Source organism: Aythya marila, assembly GCF_965140915.1.
Source record: "Aythya marila genome assembly, chromosome: 6".
Taxonomy (NCBI): domain Eukaryota; kingdom Metazoa; phylum Chordata; class Aves; order Anseriformes; family Anatidae; genus Aythya; species Aythya marila.
The window spans coordinates 10,776,853-10,800,036 of NC_139047.1; the positions used below are offsets into that span (position 1 = coordinate 10,776,853).

Consider the following 23,184-nt stretch of genomic DNA (forward strand, 5'->3'; position numbering starts at 1 on the left):
TAATAAACTGAACAAGGTGAGGGAAGAATAAAGAAAAACAGCATGCCGGGTCTTGCAATAAAGCAAACTTTCCTGCCAGTTACCTCTCATCAAAGAAAACAGTTCTGTATTCGCACACTTAAGATTTAAGTGCGGCTTTTAGAAGAGGAACAAGCCATTAATAATTCATCCCACCTCCTCCGTTTAATAACTGTTTCCTTGTGCTTAAGAAAGGAAGCGACAAATATTGTTTTCCAAGACAAAACACAACAAAATCGAGTTTAGGAGCTTCGGGCTCCTGCTATTCCTACTCCACAAACTCAGGACATCCACGGACCGCGTTTTGGCAGGCCCCCACATGGTCCCCACTCCAGAAAACCCAAAGCTGCAGGAAAAGTGGTTTGATTTTTGGAGCTTCAATTCACACTAAGGGCGCTTAATGGGCTGGCAAAAACACTCATGTCTTGTATCCATCCCCACACACAATCAAAGCATGGGCTCGTGCTGCCACAGAGCTGGAGTCCCTAAATTATCCTATGATTATGACCAACAAAACATGAGTTATGGTGCAGTATTAACCAAGGGAAGAGGTCCTAACGCTTGGACTTCCCTGCTGCTCTGCAGGGAGCTGCCGAGAGCCTCTAGATGTGCCAATTCCCTCGTCCGTCCTGCATAAATAACCTCCAGTTTGCTGACCGCACTCTGGGCGTGCTGCAACTTTTTAAAAACACAACAATACAGCAAATCATCGGGGGAAATTTGGGAGCCGGCTGAAGCGTTACACAACGCCTGCCTTGCTGAGCAATGAATTACAAAGGTGAACTTCACTGCTGCTTCCCGCTGGAAATACGCTCCTTTTATGCTCATTGCAGGGGCTGCATTTTGTCCTGTAGGGTAGTAAATAGCAAAATACAGTAAATACAAGGAAATAACCTTGTATTTACTGCAACAGGCATTAACCTGGCTTTACAGAGGCACATTAATGTACTATCAAGGTACATTAACCTGCCGTTTCTTCACTGTCTTAATACAGAGCATCCTCACGGTGCTAAAATTAATACAGTAATTAATACGCTATTCTGACAGGAATAGCTGCAGCTTGTAAATATGCAAACAACAGGCTAACAAGAAGCTAATAAGCAAACAATGTTTCAATCTTAGTGTACGGTTTTGGCATTTAAACGATTTCTGAAGACCTCACTTTTAATGATGATTTACAGGGGGGGTAAATCATCCACCCCAACTCCGTGGAGAACAGAGAAGAGTATTTTTAACACTAAAGGACGAGCCTTTCAGCACACGAGCTATGCTTCCAGAGCCTGATAAAGCCATACATCCCCATTCTTACACGTCCCGGTGTGAACAAGGACGAACAAGCTGCTGTCTGCAGAGGCATGAGCCTGTCGGGAGCCCCAAATCCTGGCTGACCAGCCAGCAATCTGAACCCGCTTCAAAGCCCCACTGCGCCACGCTGATTTGGTACCTCTGTGAAGGGGCTTTTGAAGCAGCCACGCTATAGAAACTAAGCAAGTATCTGAAAATCCAGTGCAGGGAGAGGGCATCCCCTTCCTTTGAAGCGATAAATTAACAAAGAGACGGTATTCTGCTCTGCTAGGCCAACTGGACTACCCACTCCTTCCTCTTCGAAGCCAGGATTAGTCTTTGATTTCAAAAGCCTGTAAAAGCACGTCACAACATTAGTCCAGAGGCTCTTGCAGACCGTTCATTCATACCCACATCTGCCTTCTTTCAAATCGACGTGGAAGTGAGACTGGGTAATCAGACCCAGGAGGAAGAAAAAGCAAGGAGCTGGAGCCTCAGGCGTGATGCCCTGGGCTCCCCAACGTGGCATTTGCTCTTGCAAACACCAGATCCACGCAGGACGGACAGCCCCAGGGCTGGGCAGAGGCACCACATCCAGCTTGGAAGGACGGCAGGGTGCAGCCACTTGTGGAAGAGGCCGGCAGCTCACTGCCACCACTAAGATGTCCCCCCTTAAACTGAGCTCTCACAGAAATTGCTCAGCAGCGGCCATCCCCAAGCTTTGTTTAACCCACTGGCTCCTAACGCTTCGCAGGAGGCTACTATCAATCAAGCTGCAAAAACCTGTCAGAAGACCACCGCAGCTCGCTCCCTAGCTTGCACGATGGCCTCCCAGACCACCAGGGGTTTGCAGATGACAGCTGGAGAGCCACCTCAAGAAGCCCTGCCCCAGCTTTCCACCTGATCTGCAAGCACTCCCAGAGAGAAGGCTTCACCTAAGGGGCAGCAAGCCTGGCTGCTTTTCCTCCACCTCTCCATGCAGCATCTGTGCTCTGCAATGAATGCCACGATGCAAATCACTCGTCAGCTGCACTGAACCACAGCAAAAAGTGCTGTGATTATCACTATTGCTTCTACCATAGCTTGGGGAAGCAACCTTGAAAAGCCAGTGGGAATGCCACGGGAAGGGGAATTTCATTCCTAATTCAATAAACATGCTGTTAAGTGCTTTACACCCACAGGTAACCCCAGAATGTCACCTTACACCACGACCAGCATAATGGGGAAACGCAGCTGGTCAGCTCAGACTTAGTCCCAGTTTGCAGTTTCACTACTTAAAGCAAAGCTTTTAAGTTTAAAGAGAACTGGTTTACATCATATTTCTATCTAACATTTTTTTCATGTGTCACAGATATCAAACTCTTCTTATTTCTACCACTAAAGAAATTACTTAGGATTGTATTCACTTGCAATGCAATGAGCAACTGCAAAGTTTATACTGACAAGGGAAATACCTCGAGTAAGTCTTTTCAGTTTATCCAAAGTACCGTAAGTACAGCCTTGTAAAGAAACGAAACTCATTCTAATACTGAAGACATTCTTAACAAAGACCTATTTGATCAAATCTGGAAGATGGTTTCAACAGTACGTAAGTGATGTTTTTAAGAGGACTATCTACAACATATCTAGCTATTTGTACAATTGAGGTCTTTAAGACTGGCTCCCCAGCTTTGCCCTAAGGAAAAGGCATCTCGTTTTAAAAGCACAGAAGAAAAAAAATGTAAGAGGACAAGAGAACTCTATCCCTCCTTCCTTCCAAATGGATCAGTCTCCTTGGCTGCAGGCTGTGTAAATTCACTGCTAAAAAGAATAAAAATACCCTAAAACACACCAAATACTTAAAACTGATCTGCTCATTTGCAGGACAATTCCTTCACACTTTTGGAAGTGGTCCACTGCAACTGATCCCAAACAGGCAGTGGCCACCTGCATGCTCATGCATCTTCTGCTGACCACAGACGCTGCATCTGTGAGGTCCCTCCTCTGAAGATCTCTGAATTCTGCAAGTAGACGTTCAGGAAAAGCAACACTGCACAATAACCTCAACAATTTATCCCCTTTTCTACCCCAGGCTAAAGGCACAGTAATATTCTGGTGCTGCAAAAAGAGAAAGCAGCATGAACAGGTTTTATCGAACAGATGATAATATTCCCAAGCGAGATGTGGGTTGTAGGGGGGTTGTCTTGTTTTCCTTTTACATGCAAGTAAAATTCAGAAGCACCAATTATAGATGATACATTTCTGAAAGGGGAAAATGTTTCTTTTCTTCAAATTAATCCTTACTTTATGCAAAAAGGAGAAAATTCATCTTCTTAAAAACACACCTTGCTGCTGACTGAATGCCATTCTACTCCATTCACTCCGAAAATGGTTTCTTAGAAATGCTCTACACATTTGAATTCCATACTTGAGATGCTGCCACAGGACAGAGCATGCATAGGCCTCAGGTATTTTACATCCCTTTGCCACCCTTCTACATCAGAAAAGAACAACTACCATGGATCAAACTTCGCTTGGTTTGTGGCAAAGAGAAAACATTTTGGCTTCCTACAAACACAATGCAATGATTGTATCTCAAGGATAAATTCAACTCTGGGGATAAAGGCTGTTCACCGTCTACTGCCACACAGCAATGAGTTCATTCATCATGAGGGCAGCAATTCAGTCGCTTTACCATGACCACGATGGGCTAAGGTTTTAAGCGGAATACCCCCGGACATGACTGAGCATTTTCTTTTTCCTTAAGCTGTTTTTCAACACCTTTGTTTCAGCCATGCCTGAGACTTGGAGCAACACCCCACAAACCCATACATAACTTGTTTTTCCAGAGCAATACTTGGTATTTCTTCTCTTAGAAGGATTTGCAGTAAACTTCCTTTAGGTAATAATGATAAAAAACAGACACAACAATGGTTTGCCCAAGTCCATCAGCCTGACTGAAACTTTCAACAATCCTTTTTTTAAAGCTCATCAAGATACACAGTACTAAAGGCAGGCTATATATATATCAAGGCAGATAGGTAAAGGCACTCATAAGCCAGCTGATAAGCCACTTACAAGGTGAGTAGTATTTGCTTGCACTTACAAACATGCCAAAACATCTTTCTGCTTTTTGCCAAACACCTTTTAATTACCATTCTGACACTAAAAACATGTAAGATACACATTTCTAGCTCAGGTACACGCTGCAAGGCTGAAAAGACACCTCCAAAGTTCAGCCAAATTGAGTAAGCACAGGATCCCAAGTGAGTAGCAATGGGGTGACTGCTGCCCAGAGCTAATGCTGCTTCTTGTCCAAGGTCACTTTTTCGCTCCCCTAACCCCAGAAGTCTCTCCTACCCTTCGCCCACCACACACATATCCAGCCTGGCCTGAGTTTTCCAGCATGACACAGGAATCCCCATGGCTCAAATGCTGCTAGAAGTCATCTGACCAAGAGACATCACTGCCTATCTGACGTTATGCCCACTCAGCACAAGCACAGCTCTCCTTTGATGTCTAGTTGTTTGTTTTTCTGCAGTCATACCGCTGAGATATTGAACATACTCAAAATGTAGCCCAAGAGGTGAGGATTCCATAAATCCTGAAGAGTTCGCAGCACCTTAAAGCAACCTCCTATCATCTGGGGAAAATTGATTGAGTCAGGGCACAACGAACTCTGGCATCAGGCTGCCCAGGCTGATCACCAGCATCAGCCTGTGGTGGTCTCACACTGATGGGCAGCTGAGCTCCACCACGCCATTCTCTCACTCCCCTCCTCAAAGGATCAGGGGAGAAAACATGATGGAAGAGGGCTCAAGGGTTGAGGCACGGACGGGGAGATACGTTGGCAGCTCCCATCACAGACAGAGCCAGGCTGCAGCTCTGGCCCGGGGCCTGCTCCTGCGGGGGCTCTCCATGGGCCGCAGCCTCCTCCAGGCCACATCCACCTGCTCCACCGGGGGCTCCTCCACCCATGGGGGGGCTGCAGCGTGGAGATCTGCTCCGTGTGGGACCCATGGGCTGCAGGGGGACAGCCTGCTCCACCGGGGGCCTCTCTCCTGCCCTCCTTCACGAACCCCGCAGTCTGGAGCTGGCTCTGCTCTCACACAGGACACTGAGGCCTCCCTGCTGCCCCACATAAACACAGTGCACAGCCTTTTTCCTGAAACATTGTTACAGAAAACACAACACACTACAAGCAACAATGAAACCAAGTCCAAAAGGACTAAAACCCATCCCACATTCATGATACTGGCCATTGACCTACTCACAGAAGAGAGGAAGGGGATTCCTCTCACGCACCTGAGCAGGCCCACAACATTCAATCTTGCACATGGATATAAAACGTGCAGGAAAACCTTTAAGTTGACCCACGTTACCAGGGAAGTCTTAAAATGAGAATCTCTCTCTGGGTTAGGAAAAATATAACCTCCCTTACTTGACAGACAAGTTTTGGAGCGCATGGAGTGAAGAGAGATTTCTCAGAATCTGAAGCCAAGCATCCGTACCTGGTAATGATGATCTCTTCCTTTTTCCAGCACAATAGCTCTTAACTCCTTACAAGTTTCCTTCTCCAGATACACATATAAGTCTACAAAAATGTAGGTTAGGTCACAGCCCATTTCTCCCCTCCCCAATCTACTGAAGTTGCTTTGAATAAGCTTCGTTTACATTTTTCCAACTTGCATTACCAGCAGCACTTAGATCTTCTGCAAGATCTCTTCCTTAATATAAAAGGACCTAAAGGCATTTTGGAAGGCAACCGAGCAGAGAAAGCTGGGCTTTTGGAAAACTTGAGCTCCTACCTGGAAAGTAGATAATGTTTCACGTATCAAATCGTGCCTAGTACAAATATCTCTGTTTGCACCTGGAAACAAAACACTTCTGGAAGAGAGAAGGTGGAAATACAAAAGAAAGCAGCAGACTGCTTTCCACAGCATTTTGTGTATTTTGATGCAAGCCGTTGTTTCCATTGTTTGAAGTGCTGTAACTGTGTGCCAAAAGATTTCCCTCCTCTGCCCCACGAGAAGCAGCCAGCCTCCAGGACGAACGCTGGCTGCTTTGCTTGCTTCATACCAGAAGGACAAGACGCAGGACACAGCATAGCGGTATCATTAGGAGAGGGAAGAACAGCAAATAGCCAAGAGCCCAGCATGATATGCTTTGATCAGCCTGTGTTTGGCTCTGACTTTTTGCTCATTTCAACACAAGTTGCTGCTCCTTAATAAGAGCAGCAACTCAAAAAAACGACTTTGTTTTGCAGTTCTCCTTTTAGGCTGTGAAAACACTCGTAAGGTGCTGTTGCTGTTTTGTTCTGCTGTCCTCTCCTTTCTAAGCAAAAACAAGCAGCTCCAACCAGGCTAGCCTCTGTTTAGCCCCCTGCCGAGGGTGGGGGCTGAGATATTTAAGCCTCCCAAGACTGCTGTGCTCTATTCTCCCTCCACTCCCAAATCCCACTCGCCCAGCCTGGGAAAGTAGATGTGTGCAAGTTCTGACACACTTTGTTCCAGCATTTTGCATTTGCATTCTGCTCTCCCACTTGTAAGATAGATCTGCAGAATATTTTACTGCATTCCCAGAATAGGAACAACATTTAATAAAAGTTTCTTCTTACCAGAGCTAGGCATGTGGTTCACTCTAGGTGGATTCAACAGCTCTACTGGCTGGTCTCTGCCAGAAAGCCCATCTGGAAAGGGAAAAAAAAATATCACATCAACTCTTTGGTTAGCTGAGCTATTTTAGGCATTCCAAGCAGAAAAAAAAAAATCACTAACCAATTATCAATGCAAACCAGAAACACACAAGTAGCACAAATCAATAGAAACAAGAACATTAACAGGACAGCAGCTGCTTACTCTAAAGCAGAAAATAAAAGATACTGTAGCCCAAATTGTGCTCGGGTTTTCCTGGTCTTTAAATCCAACTGGTACTGATCCCAATCCAAGAAAATAGGCACATCAGCTTATAAACCGTACCATACAATACCTAAACAGCAATTCATTCCTTCTTCAGAAGAACTGAGCAGAGCTAAGGCAGAAACACATCCCTGTGAAGCGAAGTTGAAGAATGGCTGTAATATGCCAAGGCAACGCTAAGGAAAACTGACAAATCACTGCAGGAGATTAAAATGCATAGACATGCATAACAAGCCCCATTTTGCATAAGTTTGGATTTCAGAAAGGCATTAAAAACATACTTTGTAAATGATATGCAGAAATCCATCTTGCTGAAGCAGTTCTCTATTTAAAATATTTCAAAGATTATATCTTGCATTCAAGTAGAGTTAAAACAGAAGAACATGATACCTACTGTTGTAGACTGCCAGACCAGATTTTCTAGTCATCCATTTCCCTCCCATCCTTTCCCCCAATAAAAGCCGAAGCAAAAATAATACTAAATTCAAGTGAGTGACATCTCACTATGGTATGTTTTCCGTACTTATGTTATGAAGACTTGACTACAGAAAACTTCATCTCAAACCCATTTGTTCCACTGTAAATACCCACACCTTTGGCAGTTCTGTCTCACTTCTTCTCTCAAGTGCTGCTGTGTTCTGCGCTGCAGCACAGATACAATCAAGCCAAACCCTGTCTGGAGACATCAAAGAATCCATCCCATCTCTCAGTCAAAGCAAAGGACAGTTCAGTACCATAAAAGTGGTACAAAGTCAGTGGAATGTTTAAAAAAAATAAATCACACTTTTCTTCTCCCTGTTTTCTCCATTTCAGGTCCCTGGAAAGAAAGCACGGTTGGGTCTTCTCCATCACGTGCATGGCTTTGCCTCCACTGACCATAAGCAAGCATCAGTGCAACCTCAGGCAGTATGTCAATAAACTGAACGACAACCATGCTGAGTTTTCCTTCTCAAGCAAGTTAATTATTGTCCTGCAGATGAAACAGGTTGTTGACATTATACATTGTTTGCTTTCGGATTGTTCCTGCTAGAGCCAAACACCCCTGCTTTAAGCAACATTCAGCCATCGATATCCCCGAATTCACAACCCAGTAGCCACTGCAGATCAAAGACTGCAAACAGAGAGCAGAAAAATAGGGGCTACAGAAAAAGAGGCTGCGGCTCAGCCAGGGCACGCATCCAAGACGAGGGAGCACACAGGGTGAGCGCAGCCCCAGGAGCCTGCGCCTCGTCCTGGGTGCGGAGGATTTTGTGCTAAGTCTAAACGCTCAACCAAAACCAAACCAGGCAAGACACGGGTTCTCTATTTGCTGCATTAACTGATAAAAAGTCTCTGCTTGGAAGAAAAAAAGAAAGAGGCAGTTTGTCAGGAGATCTTTGCACACAACACCTCTTCTCCTAGGCTACAAGTATGGATAAGACAGGTTAAAATGAGGTTTAAACACTCTAGCTGGCACATCGCTTGCCCCCTCTTGAGGGATGAGCAAGCTCACACCCAGAGCACGCAGCCGGCAGTGTCAACACAGCAACACCCCGCTGCCAGCACGAGCTGGTCACCCTGGGGAGGTGAAGGCTGGCTTACTTGCTTTCTAGCAATCCAGAGGAGGGTTGTTTTTATGTTTATATTGAAGTGCTTGCAAACAAATTCACGTTTTGCTCCATTATTACTCCCTGTTAGTGCACACTCTCGCTACAAGGCACAACAGCAGTGAAGCAGCCAGCACTCCGGAGATACTTCAGTCTCGTTTTATACAGATGCTGTGCCTCACTGTAGAAATAGCCCACGTTCAAGAGAAGCCTATGTTCTGCAACCCAACTTCTGCTCAGGACCACAGCGGCTGCCAAGTGTCTCAGGATCAAAACCCTGCAGCATGCACACACTGAGAGCTTAGCTGGTAGCTGACCATCCATACGATGCCCATAAACCTGAGCCCAAAACCAAAGCCTCGAAGAAAAGAACACAAATCTCACCTCTCAGAGCAGATAAAGGCTCCTATTGCCTCCTCAGCTTCCTACAGCTACATGAAGGTGCTACAAAACCAAGCAAGTAATTTAATTTCAAGACACCAGGTGATCAGTTTGTTCAGAAAAATAACCCTGCCTTTAACAAAACGTCGTATCTACTGCCGACACAATGCTGACCAAAAAAAAACAACAAACCAAAACAACCAAAAAAAATCTAAAGATTTCCAAGAAATAGAAGAGTGCCTCATAAAGGTCTGAAGGAAGATTTTAAAACCATAGTTGCACTAAAATGGTCTTGTATTCTCAAAAATAAAATAAAAATTTTTAAATTCTCTCTTTTTTTTTTTTTTTTTTAATGAGAACTGACTTGGGGGGGGCGGGTCCTAAGGTGTGACTGTGCTCCATGTACCTTCAAAATAGGAAAAAAACTATTTTGTTTTACATGTTCAACCACAGAGCTCCACAGATCCTGGTGTATCATCACACTGGAGACAAACCCGTCACCTGGGGGTGCCTAAGCCTCAAGAAAAGCGTGTTTGCAGCTACTGCTATACTGTGTTTTCATCTTACCCCCATTACTGAAGCCTCTCTCCTAAATCAGTTGCTGTATAACTGACCTTTGTGCAACAAGAGAAACACATGATGTTTTATGCCAGCATGTATTTAAAAAAAAACCAACACAACAGTAAGATAAAAACTGGTCTGGGTCTGCAAATGCCAAAATGATTACAATCAGTTTCCATTGCAGAAATAAAAGTTTTACCCCCACCTCCTTCCTTTACAAAGCACTCCGCTCCAACCCTCTAGAAGCTTCACCATGCATTTATAGAGACAGCTTTGGCAATTACAGAACTAAAAAAAAACACACACAGAAGATGCTAAAAATATCCGTGCCACACACAGATCTACAGTTTTGTCCTTGTTATTGCCTAGAAGGGATCACAGGGCGCTTCTGCAATCCTGGAAACCTGGGCAGGGAGGGGAAGCAGCTCGTCTTACTGCTGCGGAGAATGCGCGACGAGGTCAAGCCGTGCAGGCACTGCTTGGCATTTCTCCTGCCACGAGCCTGGGTTAGAACAGTACCGAGGTAAAGCAGATCACCTACAAAATACTTTCCTGCTCTCCCCTGGATAAATGTTTCCTCAGATACTAAAAATATTGGCGGTAGATGAATCCACGTCCATTGGGTATGGATGAGGGCAGCTTGCGGAGGCAGGCAAGGAGGCTGCAGTGAAGCACGCGAGGAGGAGACAAACTGCAGAGTCCGTCAGGTCTGGAAAGGAGGCATGCACCAGCGGGTCTGATTTATGGCTCCAGTTAGGGAACACATAGTGTAGCTTCATTTTCAGATGGGTATTTCTACTCATTAATTAATGAGATGAAGCTATTATTCATTGGTGGGAACTCAAACATTTTATTTTTATCCCCGTCCGTACCAAAGCGCTCCAAAGAGTTGTTTAAGTTACTTTAAAAATATATCCAAGGATACTTTATGTAGTAGCTGGGCTTGCAGGATTTAAACACGTTGGAAATAGCGAAACAAAGACAAGATGGCTTCGGTAACAGAGAAACACGCAAGGATAAAAAAATACAGAAAAGATGAAGAAGGAAAATGAACTAGAACAACCACCGAGGCAAAACCAAATTAGACAAGGGCAGCGAAGTACAGCTTTAGTCCTCCCTCCTCCCCCTTTTCGAAAAAAATAAGGACAGATAATGAACGAAACAGAAGGCTGAAGCATTCAGCGAGCTCTTAGCTTGTTTCCAACAGAAAACTGTAAGCAGCCTTCCCATAATTAACTCTGATGAGTTTAAAAAAGCAGAGCAGAACTAGAAAAGAGGTGATTTAAATGGTTTTTCACATATTCAGATCTTTAGACCTGATGCAAATCGCCCCGGTCTACTTGAGCTCCCCAAGCAAAGCGATGAACAGCCAACAGTTGACTTAACAGGACACACAGAGCACGGGGTCCTGAAGAGCCACACAAAGTAAAACTTGAAGGGAAGAAGGGGAGAAAGGCAGGAGGAGGACATGCAGTGAATGGGCATTATTTCTTTCCTGCAGAAATAAAGGAGGGCTCTAAGACGCAGCACAGAAATAAGGTAACAGGAAAAGCAATGTGGATGGATCAAGGTGAAATAGAAGACAAGCAACCGATTTGTTTCTTTGGCAATATATCCGCACAGCAAAGTGTTGGATTTTTATTTTTTTTTTTTAATTATTGTTGTTTTTAACCAATTTTTATTAAAAAAAAAAAAAAAAAAACATTGAAAGGTTTCAAGGGGCACACATTAAGAAAGTCAGGTCTGCATGAACCACCCTAAACCAAGCGCACACCTGGTTAAAAAGCCCTCTCAGTCACCACCTGCTTTTAGATCCATTATACCCAGCATACTGCAGGAGCTCACAATTTACTGATAAAGCTTTAAATATCATTTAATCCTCAGCTGTGACCCCACACCAGAGAGGTCACACTTTGCAGCAGGAGAAGCAGAATTCAGTGACAGGTTGGCAAATGGGCGCAAGGGTCAATCACAAATGAGTAGATCCTTCCTGCCTAAATAATAACAGTAACGATAGTTAGAAGTACAATCACAAGACAGAAATACCCAGCAAAGCAAGAAGAAAAGGGAAGCTGAAGCACTTTGCAATCCACCGTTTGGCACTGCTGCAGAAGACAAGTTCATTCCAGGATGCATTAGCAGGCACATATGCAAGACACGGGAGGTAATTACTCAGGGATGTGACAGCCTCCTTGGCCAAAGCGCTGCCCTTGGTTTTAGATTCAACACTAGAAGATGAATTGCAGGCAATCAAGGAGAAACCTCTGAGAAAAGACTTCAGAACATGAGAAGGGCAGTCTGCAGAACTTGGTAATTTTTACATTAGCCTGTTTGCATTTGAGGAAAGACAATATATTAGCCCCAAGACTTGTTCATATGTTACTGAATGGTTTGGGTTGGAAAGCCTTAAAAAACACATAATGCAGCCCCTGCCATGGTGAGAGCCCCCTCCCACCAGCCCAAGCTGCCCCCAGCCCCATCCAGCCTGGCCGTGGGCACTGCCAGGGATGGGGCACCCACAGCTCCTCAGGTAGGGCCTCACTGCCCTCTGAGGTAAGAATTTCTTCCCTAAGTCTCATCTAAACCTCCCCTCTTTTAGTTTAAATCCAATGCTCTTGTTCTATCCCTACACCCCCAGCTTTTTGCTTATTGCTCCTTTGCATTAAACACCTCATGAGGCAGTTACCGAATGTTGATTAATTTTTTCCCCGTGTGGATATACGTCAAAAGCTCGCCTCCATGCCTTCCAAGCCAAGACAGAAAGAAGCTCAAATTTCTCTGTGCCTAATCAATAGAAAGCCTCAGGCAAAACAAGAAGGCAGATAGTAAGCTCAGGATAAAGAGCCACCACTTGGCATCTAAGAGGATATCCCAACCACATCCTTTTGAGCGCATGCATCCACATTTAAAATTAAACTTTTGCTAAGGACCGTGCAGAGAAAGGGGATGTTTCTGGATCAATGATGCCTGAATTTGCATTTGTCATCAAGCAAACAACTACCTTGCCCTCTCAACTGCTTTCTAGCAAAACAATCATGAATTTGTCTCAGGAAGACAAGGCAGAGACCCATTCCCCTTCTCTCCAACCCCAAAACTATCCCACCTTCCCATTTCCTTCAAGGTACAACTGGAAGACACCGAAACACAACAACACCGCATCTCACTGAAACTCTTGGAGACCTGCGATCGGCCTCACAGCCATCCTCACTCCTGCCCCCAGCTCCCCCTGCCCCAGTTGAGGCCGACGGGTGGTCTGCAAGCAAACCTCAGCCCCTGTAAGCAGGCTGCTGCCCGCAGCTCACGAGGAGGTCCACCCCATGGAAGGGTGAGCTTCCCGCTCTGCCTGGCACTGCTCGGTGAGTTATGTGCTGTCTCAGTGACACGTGCCAGCCCACGGCTGTTTCATGGACCCGTTCCAGGCCTCAGAACATCTAGTTTCTTCCTGCTATCGGTAGACGTGGACCGCAGCCACAGGAGAAAAGGTTTCTGCATGTTGCACGCAGGTTCGGGGGTTGTTTTGCTGCACGGTGTGCAAACAGCGTTTATCTACGTTACTTCTTGGAAGGTTTTGTTGGTTCTGGTCAGGTACGTTGCTATTTCTGAAAACAGCCCGTGCACTAACCTCGTAGCCTTGGGACACCAGGTGGGTAAAACGGGATCGCTTAGGAATAAAAGTCTCTGGCCCTGACCACTAAGCACAGTCCACTGGAAGATAGATCCTGACTTGCATATTAACGGCTGCCGTATAGAACAACAAGTTAAAATATTAGTAATGAGAATAGTAATTATCATGGATGTATTATTTATTTGTCTACTCATTCGAAATTTACAGAGAAAAAAAAAAGTCTTCAACATTTACAAGAAAGCAATTAAGGCAGCAAATGGATTATTTCTCTTTAAACCTATGAGAAAATGCTCAGTGCATATTTCCTCTCTAATTTGTCTGCACTCAAGAATCTATTTTTGGAAATCTCCCTAGACTGTATTGTAGCACCACATGTACTGTAATGGCATTTTAATTAGCCCAGAGAGCTGGAAGATGCACTATGCATCCGAAAGAGAAGCAGCCTAACAAAATGAGAGCATCCTTCTCTTCCCTTCTTTGAGATTTACAGCAGCTATCAAGTAGAAATACCAATTATGGTTTCAATTGGAATTGACTGTGACTACTATAAAAATCCGGTGCATCGCAACAGCATTGAACAAACCAGAATTGAACAAAAATAAATGTAGTATTTAAGCACTATTTACTCATACTTTAAGGGTGGATGGTAAAAATAAAATGCTGCAGATACCTCCAAGAAGAACAAGGAACCAGCGTGGAGGAAACAATAAAAGTATATTAGAGCTGGGCTCTAAATATGTTAGCGTGTGGCCTGCAACCATAATCAAGAAGCTACCTGTGTAGATGAAAGCCAAACCAATCCTGTTTGCGGGGTTGTTTTTGTTTTATTGCTATTTTTATAAGATCTAATGCCCAAGTCACCCACCTTTCACTGCCAGCGAGTGGCATAACGCATGAACACCATCAGCAAGGTCTTGTATATATTTAAGTTGCCATAATTCCTTCTTCTTTCTTTTGATGCTGTAGAAACTAGGTCAGGCGGATGTCCGTCTCGGTTACAGAGGGGGCTGACACGCATGGGATCACAGCCCTCGTGTCCCTGAGGGCCCCAGGGACATCAACACGTCCCCACACCGTGTGGAGGATGCGCGGCGCTCCGCTGAAGCCAGCAGTAGGCCGCAGCGCTCAGCACCTCGCAAGCAAGAATTATGATGGTTTTTTTAAGCTTTCTTTTGCATTATAATCCACATGAATATTTCACAAGAGGCAGAAGACACTCAGGCGTAGCGTCTGCAACAGCTTTGCACTGCTTTCCTCCCCAGAACCCAGCACAGAGAAATCCAACAGATCGCACTTCAGTTAGCACCAAAGTAAAAGTAACACTCGGAAACAGCTAGCAAGAAAAACAGCCCTGAAAATATTACTCAGAAGTCATCCTAGAAGCCAAACAGCTTAGATGTGACAGAACAGGAAATGCTGTGGTCCTCAAGGTGTTTACAGATCAATATCCAAATGACAATACGCTACTTTCCAGACACCAAATTGTACAAGTGTTGTGTTCTCCTTCCCACACCATTATTTGCCTTAATCCCTTGCAGTGGGAGGATAACAACTCCTACAAAACATGACAACCTTCAGTCTCTGATGGCTCGATCTGCTCAGAATTTGAAAGAAATGCAGTTTTGGAAATCGGCTGTAATAAAACCGTTCTTTACATGTCAACGCGAGTGATCTAAGGTCTGTGGAAACCTATCCATTAGGTCGAGGGGACAAAGCTTAATAAAATGACATGGCATGACTGCAGAGAAAAGGAACATCGAGCCATTACTGTAGGCCTGCTTCCTCTTTTGGGGAGGAAATGTCAGACACCCACCTCCCCAACCCTTAAGTAAATGCAGCATCAGGCAAAGAAAAACTACCAGTGAAAGAATTACCATGCAAAACGGCATTTACAGTTTTGATATGTACTTTTCCTTTGAAGCAAAAATCACAGAATCACAGAATTTCTAGGTTGGAAGAGACCTCAAGATCATCGAGTCCAACCTCTGACCTAACACTAACAGTCCCCACTAAACCATATCACTAAGCTCTACATCTAGACGTCTTTTAAAGACCTTAAATATCCATATTTAATGTTGTTTTTAATTCCCTTTTTCTGTAACGTGTTTCAAAACCAATCGGTACACAGTGATTAACCACAAAGTCTAACTTTGGACAAGACCCAGCAGACCCTCGCACTAGAAGCGACCAGGCCTACTTGTCGCACGGCGGTAGGCTGCTGGTTACTTGGTCTTACAGGCCAAAACGCAAGACAGAAGACCAAGAAAGAAGACAACCAGCTCCTGTTCAACACCAAGCATTCACCTAGGTCACGTACCTACCATAAAGCTGCCTCTCAGCCATTCACAAAGGCACTTCTGACTTCGTGAGGGACAAGCACAGAAGATGCTGGAGCTCCCAATCTCCTCCTGCAGGCAGCCAACCTGAACATCTGCCGGCTCAGTTCTTCAGTTACAGGCAGAAAAGGCTGATGCTGTATTTCATACACACACTCACTGCCAAGCATGCGATACCAGGAAAACACAACGTCAGAGATTTCAGCTCTATTTTAGGCTTATCTCACCCAACCGTGTCCCACGGCCTCTCCCCGTGGCCAGCATCAGAAGGTCTTCGGTGGTGGTGTCCATCCAACGCCCTCACCCGCTTGGCAGGAGCTCAGGATTTCCACCGCACTCCGGCTGCACGGCATGGACAATAAAACTGGAACACACGTGGCTGTGTCCCTGTCCTCCAGGTGGGGTCTGCAGGATCCCACAACGTCCTGGCTCTGCGAGCAGCACCTCATCTGGTACCTTGGCACAGCACCGCCCCATTTCCCCATCCCAATCTGATAGGAAGTCAACTACTAACTCCAGACATCAGGAAAATCGTCTCAATACACCTGTTCCTGAATATGCCATACTGTTCCCTACCAGCTTGAGACAGTCCAGATAGAGTATCTTAATGTCAATTAACATACAGATTTCTAAAATTTGCATGTCGGATATTTTTAAATCCCAGAGAGAAGGGGAAAAAAAAAAAAAAAGACTACCGTTTCAAAGTATCTAAAAGTAGATTTCACTTTCACAGACTTGGTGGAACAGCAATTTCCCTGCTTGCAACGAAGGAGCTGAGACTACGCTGTTTATTACTATAAATATATTCATAGATATTTTCCCTGGCATGAAGCACTTCAATTTTAAAGGCAAGAGATTCATCAGCTCTTATGGATAGCTTCATCCCTACTGCTTTTATTCTGTCAGCGAGCACACACGCCTGGCAAGAGTGGAGGAGGGTACAATCTGCCACCATCTGCAGGGTGCTATCCATCTGAAAAGGTGACTGTCCTCAAGAAATTAGCACAGTCCAAGTATTAAACTTCACTAGGGAATATTATGTTCAACCAAGCGTCTCTTTCGAGGGCCATTCTGCAAAATGTTCCCATTCCCTGTTAACTGTATGTGTTGGTTTGCGTTTTTTTTTTTTTTTTGATTTTGTTTTCAAGTTTTAATGCAGCTTTTTACCAAAAGTGAATAGAATTTTCCTTTCTTCTAGACACCAGGAGGAGGCAGAGCCAATATTCCATAATCACTGATAAATATTCCTGCAGGAGATCCCTGCTATCAACGCAAGGTGCTTAATCTGCTGAGACAGATGCCATGAACTTTAGCACACTAGAAAAAGCAAAATCCACAGGACTTCCTTCGCATTCAGCAGGAGAGGTGCCGCTGGCACCCAGCCATTTCACAATCACGGACTATTCAGAGCGTAAGAATTCACATTTGATAGCTACAAATGCACAGATATAATGCCACCTTCATCAAAACTAATATTTAAGCAGGTTTTAAAAACTGATTGGTGTTACAAAAATGAAGCGAGGGGGAAAAAAAAACTTGAAATTATCTCCAATTGTCAGCAGGAGGAGACCTACGAAGCACATTTTAAAGACAGGAGAGAAGGTTGAATAACCGGCTTAATTTTCCCTTCTCTCCGGTTGAATAAACCGTCAGGAAGATATCCAGCTGAAAGATAGCCTGGGTCTTCTGTGGGCTCGAATGAGGCTCCAGCTCCTACCCACACGCTCCCAGGATAGCGTTGTGTGTTCATACTGCTCCTGAAAGAAAGCTTGCAACTTGCTGAATGCTCCTACAAACACAGAAATTGCTGGGTGCTGGGGAAAGACACTCACCATTTCACTCCAGCCAACACCAGAATCATTTCGAAGTACAATTTCATCCTCACTAGTCCCCAAAACCAACTACAGGACCAGGAAGACCAAGACACATCCCCCAGGTCAGCTCAGCCGTGTGACTGCTTATTTCTGTTTTGGCCAGCATAAATTTGCTCACCTAAAGAGGTGAACTAACGAGTTGTATTGCATTCACTGTGCTCAAGCTAATGAGCTACCAAGTGGGGAAAAGGCTCGCTTCTTTAAAGAGAAGACAAACTGCATTTTACTTGCACAGAACAGCACGGCTTTCCTTGTCCCAGCCCTGCATTTTGTCAGTGCACACGCTCCGTAGGACTTGTCCACAAAACTCTTTCCATGGCACTGTGTGTCCAAGGGCTCTGATCATTTCCACAGCAGAAAAGGGAAGCAATAACAATCACCCAGCAACCCATTACACGACGGCTTTCAGAAAGCAGAATAACCTGGGGAAAATTCCTGGATGGAGCAGAGGGCAGGGAGAAAAGAGGCAAAGGAAACTGATGCTCGGGCCCCTCCCTGGCCGCTGCTGGCAACGGGACCCAGCTACAACTGTGCTGCTAACCAGATGCTCTCGCCTTACGAGCTGCAGCTCCTGGAGTGGATGGCAGGATTGGAAAGGGCAGAGGGAAAAAAAAAAAGACTTTTCGTTGAGGAAAATAAATACGGAGACATGGAAAGAGATCCGTCAGCGAATAGAAGAGGACTTCGGTTTGATAGAGCTGCTGGGTCCCAGGTGGCTGTCAGCGTGCCCAGGAATTGAGGCTTCAAGTTGCAACCTTTCAAGTGCTCCATCAAGCCTCTCTTCCACAAAACAAGGGCTAAAATACTGGGGAAGACCCCCACACAAGTAAAACTATCCCTCAGAGGTCTGAAAGCTGCTAATCAAAGGCAGAAAACAAACAAACAGAGAAGAAAAAACACAAACCCAGCAAGCTCAGGCACTTGACATGCAGCTTGACGGAGACCAACTATTTCTGAAGCTGGAGAGACCCCGAGGGGGCTTCTCTCACCTTCCACTGCTGCACACTTGGAAGCAAGGCTCCCCAGGCTTGGAGCACGGAGGGCAGTACCTTTGGTTTTAACCCAGCTCCTTCTGTTTCCACACACATCCAAGAGGGAAATTTAGGACGACCCATCCTGAGAGGGATGAGCCTGCTCCCCACCCACCCAGCGCTGGGGCTAGCTCCACAGCAGTGAAAGGAAAACCTTCCTTGCTTCTACCTGTTACCTCCTTTATCCATCAGATCAAATATTCCACCCTAAGAACGTGTAATTAACTCTGTATTTAAATTGCAGCAGGCAGGGACTCGGCTTGCACCATGCTAAGTGCCAGAAGAAGGGCCAGCATCGTCCCTGGGCACCTGCTCTTGTGACTCCACCTTCCCAAGAGATCTTACCCCATGCGATACATCCTCCACATTCAGGCCTGTTATTACAGATTGAAATCCGGCCCTCACCAGCAAAAAGCCCTTTTGGTCAAACATTTGAAGGATCAGAAACGAGCAGCCAAAACTGCAAGTCAGCCTGAGCTGGGTGAACACAAGAAAGGACGCTGTTCACATGTCTCAAAAGGGGAAAAGGACAACTTTTGCTTGCTTGCTCTGCTCATACTTGTACATAAAAATATGGGAAAATTTGGTGTACATAAAAATATGGGAAAATGGTGTACAAAGTTTAGACAGTTATTTCTGTTCACTCATGTACCAGATCAAAGCAGCCTCTGCCAGGAATACCCCAGCAAGGAAGAGCTGCAGTAGCATGAGCACGCCAAGTAACAGCGTGTGTAGAAGCAGCTAATGCTAATCTCTGGGTTTTTGCTTCTAAGAACAACAGAGCAGGGTGACACTTTCACCTGCTATCCCGTACACTCCAGGATTAGGAAGCAGTGACCAAGATTTTCTGGAACAAGTCACAACACCACAAGCACCATCAGTGACGGAGCTCCCATTCTGCAGGTTACGTACCCAGTTCGTGGTGCTGCTCTGGGGGAAGCTGCCGCATGGCACCCCAAGTTACCAACATCCACAGGACCAAATCCTTTCCAAACGTGCTGATTTTGGACAAAAGAAATGACAAAGAGCACGTCCAGCAAAGGGCAGGTGTTTAAACAAAGCCGTTGGTTAAACTCGGAGATTACCCTGGAAGGACACGAGTAAACCACAAATAAAACACAACGCACCCGATGGGGAACAGCTGTGCCCAGTGACCATGCTCCGAACTGCGAAACCGAGCTGGCTCCTCGCTCTAAAAATAAACAACCCGACCCAAGAAAAGCTCCGAGGAAGAGAGCTTATTTTTAACAGGAGGTAAGAACGCAGCAATCAGAAGCATTCATCCAAAAACTGCCTCGCTTTAAAATACTCCAAGTAAGCTCTGTCTGTGGAAATTACCATCTTTACATCGGAGCCATGAAGACACGGACTTTGTGGACAGCGCTGGATGGAGGTGGAGAAAGGCAATTAGACATGCGAGGATGTATCTGTCTGCACTCGTGCAGGAGGAGGACTGCAAAGGACATTTTCTGCTGTCATAACCCTGACAGCAAGAACGAGCCTTTTGCGTATCGCCAGAAAGGCAGAAATCCCATCAAAGATTTTAATGCAAGTGCTCGCAGCTGAATTTTGGCATCGGCTCACCCATGGCCTTGTGAGAGCTCCCCACATCTCACCTCAGCGCCTGCTCTCGTTCAGCCTGACCATGGGAATGCAACGGAAAGCTCTGGCAGAGGAAAACCTCACCATTGCCACGCAAAAGGGATGCTGGTTATGGTGATGAGCAGCTGGAGAAGCCACCTACCATTGGCATTGTGCATGGATTTCTAGAGCAACAGCTGCATGGAAGCTCAGGACCGGGCCAGGTCCCGGGTAGTGTCCCCAGGGCAGCACCAAGGAACCACCAAGCACCTGCACAGGGGCTTCTCCGAGCACCCGGAGCTCTTTTTAAAACAAGCATCAAGCCAGGAGGGAACAGAGACTGCAAATAAACTGTAGGAGAGCACATAGGGCATGTGTGAATGGTTTTATTTTTATTTTTTAAGGAATTATCTAGCTGTCATCTTTCCCCCGCCCCAAATAGGAAAACCATTTGGCGGAGGCTGCATGCTGGGCAGCGGAGCCACGCGGCTTTATGAGAATTAAGTCTCCGTTCCCAGCCATCGTGGATGGGCTCCTTCCATCCCACGGAGCTCGCGAGACATTTCCACTCACCCAGCCGATGACGGCACTGAACGGCTTCAAACACGGGAAAGGCGTGCGAACTGTAACAGCAAAACGTGCCAGGAGGCATTCGCAGCAACTCTACCCTGTGCCGAAGTTTCCATGACAAATGTGACAAAAAGAGATGAAAAAGCATATTAACGAGTATTGTTTGCCCATTCCTTTCGAGCCCGTAAGCTTTTAATTGCAACATAAAGCCTCGCATGGGACTGCAAAGCGAGAGAGATGAACAACCCCATGGACTGCATTTGCGTAAATGGCACGGGCACCTGGATGTGCACAGTGCACGAGGTCTGTCCCGAGGCCGTGGTAATGACATAATAAGAAAACTCGGGAGACTGTTAGCTTCTAAGGTGAGCTCTGAAATCCGGGAGGATTTCCTTGAACGCAGCATCAGGTGGCTGCATGATGAAATATTTTTCATGGGTTACAAAAGAAAAAAAAAACGATAAAAATGCTCTGTACAGGTCTGTTACAGGAGCATTGGCTGAGTGCTGGCCTATCTGAGCCCCTTCTCAACCAAAGGCTCTACTCAGCCTGCTCAAACACAGTTGCCAGGATTCACCTTCATAAGCAGGGAAATTATGCAGAGAAACCGAGGGCAACGCAGTGGAACCCCCCAAACACCACGAAAACAAGAACGTGCTCGAAGTCAAGAGAGCAGCTGCAGCGCCCCAGCTGCCCACGTACCACCTGCAGACTTCTGGGGTCGTCCCAAGGGCCCTTCCAACCCTCCAGGGGGAAAAAATACATGTAGCCCCTACCTATGTACATATATTCCCTAAAAATACATATATTCCCTACAAATACATATACCCCCTGCCTTAAAAACTACATATACCCATCCCAGAAGTGAAACGAGTGCATTAGTTTCAAAGGAACGAACCTGACGATGACGAGGCACGACCAACATCACGGTTTTGATTTAAAAGTTCACGTTTAAGCACAACGAAACCCTGATTTAGGGCCGCTGACGACACCGGGCTGCCAGCACGTTGCGAGGAGATGCTGCAGGTCATGCCGGGCACAGCCAGCGCCACCGTAACCTGATAACTGCTGCCGGAAAGGCAAGCCGCACTATCGGAGCCATAGAGAGTTTAACAAACACGTACCCCACCACAAGCAGGAAATTAAAAGCCACAGCTAAATAAAACAAAGAGTGAGAGTTGCAAGCAGTGCAATAAGCCTCCTTGTAAAAACAGCGATGCCAAGAAGTGTCATCATGCTTAGTAATCACAAAATATCTGAAAAAAAAAAAAAAAAATCAAGGCTTTTTTTTTTTTTTTGTGTGTGTGTGAAGTCATTCCTGTTTTCTTATATCGGTTTTTATTTGATGTCTGCAAGCAGAAAAGGCTAAATCGAGATACTGCTCAAGATACTCCTCATGGCACCGTTTTGCCAGGAGTAACCAGAAAAAAATGGATTTCAGTTGTTTTTGTTTGGCTTTGATTTTTATTTTGTGTTTTTTTGTTTGTTTGTTTGTTTGTTTGTTTTTGTTGATGTTTTTTTGTTGTTTTTTTTTTTTTTTTAATCAAGTTATCTCCCTTTTCTCATACTAAAGCCAGGGCTGCAGCAAGTTGCTGAGCCCCAAAGAAAAGCCAAGCTGCACCCCCCCAAAATTCAAGGCGCGCTTTGGAGCTGCTCCCCAGCCATGGGGTCCTCTTCGCATGGACAGTAAGGGCATCAAAAAACCTCCAGCCAGTGGGGAGTGGGGAAATCAAAATTAATTGCTCACAGCCCTGTTCCTAAAGCTGCAGGAGGCCAGCACCTTTGCTGCCAATCCCATGGGCAGTGTGTGTAATGCCACCAAAGCTCCACAGGCAGGACAGCGGCCTGAGAGCAATTCCACATTTAGGGAAACCACAAAACAGACCTCGTGGGGCAGGAGGGAAGCGTGGAGGAAGACAGCAGCTTGAAACCAGCAGATGATCAATTGGGAGATGCTATAAAAAGCACCAGAAACCCCGTGCTGGTGCAACCAGAGGCGCCCGTGCCAAGTCCTAACGCTAATTCCTCTCCCGTGCTGTTGGGACCCCACCTTCCACATTTACTTCTGACAACAAGATTTGTCTGCAAAGAGTCTCTGTGTTACACGTCTGGCTCGGCTCACGGAGATGAAAAGGCTCTGAAGTAGGGTAGAGAGGATAAAATAGCCCGGGCTTTGCGAGGCTGTGATTCTCTCCCTCACCAGCGATGCAAGAGTCTTTGGAGAGGAGACACGTGCTGCCTGGAGTTATGATCTAAGATTTTTAAAGAATATTTTTGTTTAATGCAAAACTGGCCTTGAACTCTCCCTCTGCAGCAAGATACAAGTAAACTTAAAAGTAACACCTTTCCTTTATACTTGTTTTTTAAGGTCTGTAGCTGCAGCAAATCGATACTATACGCTGCTGCTGTTCACTTCTGGTCTGTATGAAAGTGCACGTCT

At 45.6% G+C, this 23,184-nt stretch overlaps 1 protein-coding gene across 8 annotated transcripts in view; it reads right to left on the reverse strand.

The window, feature by feature from the left end:
• HDAC4 (histone deacetylase 4) overlaps positions 1 to 23,184 on the reverse strand; it is a 233,773-nt gene that overhangs the window by 145,946 nt on the left and 64,643 nt on the right. For all 8 annotated transcript variants that reach the window (XM_082763106.1, XM_082763107.1, XM_082763108.1 and 5 more), the window contains one exon: positions 6,899 to 6,970. In XM_082763106.1, the coding sequence (XP_082619232.1) occupies positions 6,899 to 6,970 (72 nt within the window). The remainder of the gene's footprint in view (positions 1 to 6,898; positions 6,971 to 23,184) is intronic.